Source organism: Chrysochloris asiatica, unplaced genomic scaffold (genome assembly GCF_000296735.1).
Source record: "Chrysochloris asiatica unplaced genomic scaffold, ChrAsi1.0 scaffold00166, whole genome shotgun sequence".
NCBI classification, from domain to species: Eukaryota; Metazoa; Chordata; class Mammalia; order Afrosoricida; family Chrysochloridae; genus Chrysochloris; species Chrysochloris asiatica.
In genome coordinates this window covers 4,786,151-4,792,743 of record NW_006408684.1, presented here as the reverse complement: position 1 = coordinate 4,792,743, position 6,593 = coordinate 4,786,151, and the positions used below count along the sequence as shown (strand labels likewise).

Genomic DNA, 6,593 nt, shown 5'->3' with positions numbered 1-6,593 from the left:
CTGCTGTGAGAGCTAAGGCTCTGACGCACCAGCAGCTTTCCTGGTACCCAGATGCACTGCGACCGCCCAGCTTCTCCCCATCCGGCTGAGTGAGCTTCACCCCAGCAGCTCGGTTCTGGGTGACCAGACAGATGTCTCTGCCTGTGTGAGCAGCCTTGGATATGTAACCTCTTAGGCGGGCCTTCGCTGCAAGACGCAGCCCCTCGTCACTGCTTTCCTAGCCTCTGATGGATTCAGACTTGCCGTGGCTTGCAGCCCAGCATCCTCCTCTCTGCCACACCACCTCTCAAGGAGTTAAATTCACAGGCACTTCCCAGAAATTTCCCCACTAGGCAAAGGTTGCAAATTCGGCACATCCGGCGTGCCTCCGAGAGCACAGGCTACCTTTAAGTGCTCCTGAACGCCTGTTCTGTACTCACAGCAGGCCGCCTTCGTGACCCAGACATGGATCTGTCTGTGAACCTAACCTACTTTTTCCTCTCCACCCCCTTCCCCTTGAAGACCAACGGCAGCCTGGGCGCAGAAGACCTGCGCTCCAACCCGCCCCTTCTCTCTGTCTTCGGTGTACTGGTTCTAACCTTGCTGGGCTCTCTGGTGGCGGCTACGTTCGCCTGGAACCTGCTGGTGCTGGCGACAATCCTGCGTGTGCGCACCTTCCATCGCGTTCCGCACAACTTGGTGGCGTCCATGGCCATCTCGGACGTACTAGTGGCAGCGCTGGTCATGCCATTGAGCCTTGTGCACGAGCTCTCCGGGCGCCGCTGGCAGCTGGGCCGGCGCTTATGCCAACTGTGGATCGCGTGTGATGTGCTTTGCTGCACCGCTAGCATCTGGAATGTGACAGCCATCGCGTTGGACCGCTACTGGTCCATCACTCGCCACCTGGAGTATACTCTCCGCGCCCGCAAGCGGGTCTCCAACATCATGATTGCGCTCACCTGGGTACTTTCCGCGGTCATCTCCCTGGCCCCGCTGCTCTTTGGCTGGGGAGAGACCTACTCTGAGAATAGTGAAGAATGCCAGGTAAGCCATGAACCATCTTACACCGTATTTTCTACCGTGGGCGCCTTCTACCTGCCTCTCTGTGTAGTACTCTTCGTGTACTGGAAGATCTACAAAGCTGCCAAGTTTCGCGTGGGCTCTAGGAAGACCAACAGCGTCTCACCCATGTCGGAAGCTGTGGAGGTGGGTATAACAGTGATACTTAAAAATACTTTGCTTGCATTTGAATGGGCTTTATTTCCAGCAACCCTTCCCCCATCCTAATCGTCACATCCTGAGCCCACACCTTATCTGTGTATAACGTGAGTTTCTTGAAGGGGGCAGACTGAGAGAGAAAGAAAACATCAGAGACTTAGTTCAGAGGGTATTGGTAATAATGACATCTACCTTCTCTGATAGAGTGTTACTGTATATATAAAATGGATGGTGGGAGAGTGGTTGGACTAGATAATTCTATTACGTTCCATTTGGTTCTAAAATTCTGTGGGCCTACAATATCTTTAGAAGCTACAGTCTGAGACTACATTGGATCAACTTGCTGCTTCCTGAGGATGGAGTGGGAAGGTGTTCAAGACTTAGGGAAGAGAGAGATGATAAAATGACTTGGCAGGAATACTGCCAGACATAAGGCAAAGCAGATTAGTTTATTTTATCCCAACCCATATTTTTTTTCTTTGCAAATACAGCAACTAATTTTGCAAAAGATGGTATCTCCTAGGCGTGTTACTTTAATCTTAAGTTAGTAGAGAAGAATTCTGCAAAATGAGTTCCATAGATTACTATCTGTCGTTTTGCAGAATTCTTCTCTACTGACCTAAGATTAAAGTTACTGTTTACACTAGTCTCAGAGCTTGCATTTCTACTGTTTCAATTGCCTGACTACACTACTTTTGGGAGCCTAGCCCTGGCAGCTCCTTCTGCCCAACAGGCTGTATGTGTGAATAAGGACCACTTGTTGGCCTTTCTGAACATGGGCAAAAACTACAGGAGGGAATTAAAAATCCAGGATAGAGAATTATTTAGTAACCCACAGATGGCATCTCATATAAAGCAACAACTACAGCAATGATACAAAACAGCAGTGGCAGCAACCATGGGCTCAAACATAGCAACATTTATGAGGGTGGTGCAGAATGTTCATTTTGTTGTGCACTGGGTGGCTGTGAGTTGGAACTGACTGGACAGCGCTTAACAACACAGCAACAGTGGGGATTCTTGTTTATACTTCACCCTACCCACAAGCCCCTGCTTTGATTTAATCTTAATCAAACCTTATGATTCAAGATTCTGAAACAACCTGAGAACTAAATCCATTAGTTGTGGAGACCCCACCCATTGTCAATGACCATTTCTTAAATCTATTTCCCATGTTTAAGTTAGACTGGAAGTCTAAACTAAGCAACCCCGTGTTCTGTATTAGTTCTGGAGCACTACATTGTATTCAATTAAGCAGAGTGAGCACTTACAATAGACTTAGTGAAAGGAGTACAAGAATGGTAAAGATTTGGCCTTTGCCCATGAGGAGTTTTGTCTAGTGAGGGAGATAGACACATAACATGAGCTCTGTAATACAGGTGTGTTTTCTAAAGTCAGTAGTTAATTCTGATCATATTCTGTCGATCAAGCTGAGAGAGGACTAGAGACATAGGTAGTAGTGGGCATCATCCTAGAGGACAAGGAAATACAGCTCAGAGGCTATGGTCCCTTTTTATCTAAAACACTGGTTCTCACCTGAGGGCAATTTTGTTCTCCCAGGAACATTTGGCAATGTCTGGAGACACTTTTTACTGTCACAACTTGTAGGGTAGATAGATGTTGCTAACTTCCAGTGGGAGGAGGCCAGGGATGCTGCCAACCATTATAAAATGCACATTTTAGAGCTATGCAAGAATTTTTCAGTCCAGAATGTCAATGATGCCAAAACCCTGATCTAGAAGTCTTCCAAAATGAACAAGGAGTGCTGGTGGGTACAAGTGCTGGCACCACCTCTGAAAGCAAACTGTCTGTAGCTATGTTCCATGTATGTGAGTATTCCCCCAACTCCAGGTTACGTAGAAGAGGAGTTTCCAGGGTATTACTTACATAAAACCTCTTCTTCCAGAATGCTTATCCAGATAAACATAGTTTATTATCAGCACTTTTAAAGAGGCTAAACCATTACAACTTGTCCCAGTGCTTATTAGGAAAGGATAAGGACTTCTCACTTTGATGATAGCAGCAGCAAAGCATTTTCTTTCCTCCCTCTGCCAGGTGACTTTCAGAAATGGGTCCCTAAATGATCTAGGGCTATACATATAGTATGGAACAGCCTCTATTCTGATATTACTGTGAAGAGTTAATTACAAACCAGACTTCTTGGTTTCTCAGTTGTAGGAGGTACCCAAGTTGCTAAATACAGCATCACCAAGTAGCTGTGTTACCTAGGAAATTTCTTCCTGATTTCTTTATCTGTTGAGTTTTATTTAAATACTTATTATGGAAAGCCTCACCTGCATCAGACCCTGAGATAGGAACTGGCAATACAAGATAGATAGGCCCTGCCCTTGTCAAAGGACGATGAAACCATGACTGCATATCTGAAATACAAAGTCAAAGCTGAATTCATTGCAACAGTCAAGAAATCAAATGCTGTTTTGATTAGGTCATCTGCTGCATAAGTCCTGGTGTGGTGCTGTATGATCAAACCCACCAGCACTCTTTGGAAACCCTATACTGGGTCACACTGTATAGGAACCAACTCGATGGCACTTGACAACAACAACAGCATAGTAAGGGACAGGCACTCTGAGCAGAGCTGAATGTTGATCTGATATGGAATTTGGGGAAAGGTGGAGTCCAGAGATCTGGGGACTTCAGAAATGTATGTAGGTGGGTTAGCACCATCCATACAAGTCACTTTTATGGGACTGCTGTTGATTGGATGTTACTCCATTGATACTTATTGGGATCAGTCCATACCTGCCTGCCTGCCTGTTGGAAGTGAGAAACTAACACTGATAGCTTGTCTTGTAAAAGCATGTTTCTTGATTGACAAAACAGGTTTCAAACTGGTTCTAGGGAACAAAATAACCAATTTCCCAGGTCTGATCATGGAAGCAATGGCTCCCTGAGTTTACTTTACCTCACCTGTAATGCTAATTCAGGTACAACACAAAGTGTTAAAAATTGTTAGGCTCCTCTGATTGGAGTCCTGGTGTGGCACTGTAGGATAATGTGTTGAACTGCAAGGTCAGTTTGAACTGCAAGGTTGGAAACCCTATACAGGTTGCTATGGGTCATAACCAACTCCACAGCACTTAACAACAACAACACTTCTGATTGGCCAAAAGAAACTTGCTAAGTGTGTGGGAACACTTGATTCTCTGTTCCCTTCTCTTGATCTTCATTTAGCCAAAGCTGCAAGGAGAGACCATGGGGGACTGCCCAGATCTTCACCACTGTTGTTAATCCTTGATGTTTCACTTGTTGACATCTGAATTTCAGACTAGCACGCAGTCTGAATTTTTTTTTTTTTTTACCAGTTGTTGACTCAACTGTCAAAACAGTTTAAGACTCTGGATAACAGACATTGAACAACTATGAGACAAACCAGTATAACTAGCTGTACCATAAGAAAGGACTGGAAGATCCCTGAGATACAAACCAGGATTTTCCAGGTCTGATCAAAGAAACAAGTCCCAATAACTTACTAAGTTTATTTTATCATGCCTATAGCATTAATCCTGGTGTGGTGCTGTGGGTTAATGTGCCAGACTCCAAAGCCATTTGAACTGCAAGGTCGGCAGTTCAAGCTCACCAGCTGCTCAGAAACCCTACACAGGGTCTCTATGGGTTGGAACAAACTCTATGGCACTTCACAACAACAACAACAACAACAACAACGAACAGCATTAATCCACCAGGTACAACATGAAGTGCCAATGTTTATCAGACTCCTCTCTATCCAAAAGAAAATCCAAGACAGAGTAAAGTATTATACTGAAATGTGCAAAGAGTTGGAGTTAGGAAATCAAAAGGGAAGAACATGTGCAGCATTTCTCAAGCTGAAAGAACAGAAGGAAAATTTCAAGCCTCAACTTAGAATTTTGAAGGATACTATGAAAAAAATACTGAATGATGCAGGAAGCATCCAAAGAAGATGAAAGGACTACACAGAGATACTATCAAATAGAAATGTTCAATGTTCAACCATTTCAAGAGGTGACATATGATCAAGAACCAATGGTACTGAAAAGGAAGAAGTTCAAGCTGCACTGAAGGTAGTGGCAAAAAAACAAGGCTCCAGAAATTGAGGGAATATAAACTGAAATCTTTCAACAAACTGATGCAGCACTGGAGGCACTCAATCATCGAAAGAAATTTGGAAGACAGCTGGCCAACTGATTGGAAGAGAGCCATATTTGTGCCTATTTCAAAGAGATATAACTCAATAGAATGTGGAAGTCATATCATCAACATCACATGCAAATAAAATTTTGCTGAAGATAATTCAAAAATGACTGCAACAGAATATAGACAAAGAACTAACAGAAATTCAAGTAGGATTCAGAAGAGGACATGGAGCTACACATATCATTGCTGATATCAGATGGATCTTGGCTGAATGCAGAGAATACCAGAAAGATGTTTACTTGTGCTTTAGTGACTAGGAAAAGACTTGTGACTGTAGTTCTTGAAAAACTATGGATAATATTGCAAAGAATAGATATTTCAAAACACTTAATATTAACACATGATGAACCTGTACATAGACCAAGAAGAAGCTGTTAAAACAGAACAAGAGGATACTGAATGGTTTAAAATCAGGAAAGGTGTGTGCCAGGGTTGTATCCTTTCACCATAGTTATTCAATCTGTATGCTGAGCAAATAATTCAAGGAGATTTATTGTATGAAGAATGTGACATCAGGATCAGAGGAAGATTCATTAACAACCGAAAATATGCAGATAATAGAACCTTGCCTGCTGAAAATGAAGAGGACTTAAAATACTTACTGATGAAGATCAAAGACTACAGCCTTCCCTATGAATTACACCTCACTATAAAGAGAACAAAAATCCTCATATCTTGACCAATAAGTAACACCATGATAAATGGAGGAAAGGTTGAAGTTGTCAAAGACTTCATTTTACTTGGATCTACACTCAACAATCATGGAAGCAAAAGTCAAGAAATCAAATGACTATCTGGAAAATCTGCTGCACAAGACTTCTTTAAAATGTTAGTGAACGAAGATACATACCTGTTTGAGGATTAAGGTGTACCTTACTAAAGATATGGTATTTTTAATGGCCTCATATGCATGTGAAAGTTGGACAATGAATAAGGAAGATGAAAGAAGAATGGATGAATTTGAACTAGGGCGTTGAAGAAGAATATTGAAAGTACCATGATCTGCCAAAAAAACACACAAATCTTTGTTGAAAGAAGTACAGCCATAATGCTTCTTAGATGCAAGAATGGTGTTATGAGTCAGAACTGACTCAATGGCAACTAACAACAGCTATCCTACTACTCATGACTACTTAGGTAAGGAGCTCTGGTAGCGTAGTGGTTATGAATCGGGCTGCGAACCTTAAGGTCAGCGGTTC

The 6,593-nt window shown here is 42.9% G+C and overlaps 1 protein-coding gene across 1 annotated transcript in view; it reads left to right on the top strand.

Annotated features, from left to right (window-relative positions):
• Nucleotides 1–444: 444 nt before the first annotated feature.
• Nucleotides 445–6,593, top strand: part of HTR5A (5-hydroxytryptamine (serotonin) receptor 5A, G protein-coupled) — a 39,345-nt gene continuing 33,196 nt past the window's right edge. Inside the window, exon 1 of the mRNA XM_006871296.1 lies at nt 445–1,185. Coding sequence (XP_006871358.1) covers nt 445–1,185 — 741 coding nt within the window. The remainder of the gene's footprint in view (nt 1,186–6,593) is intronic.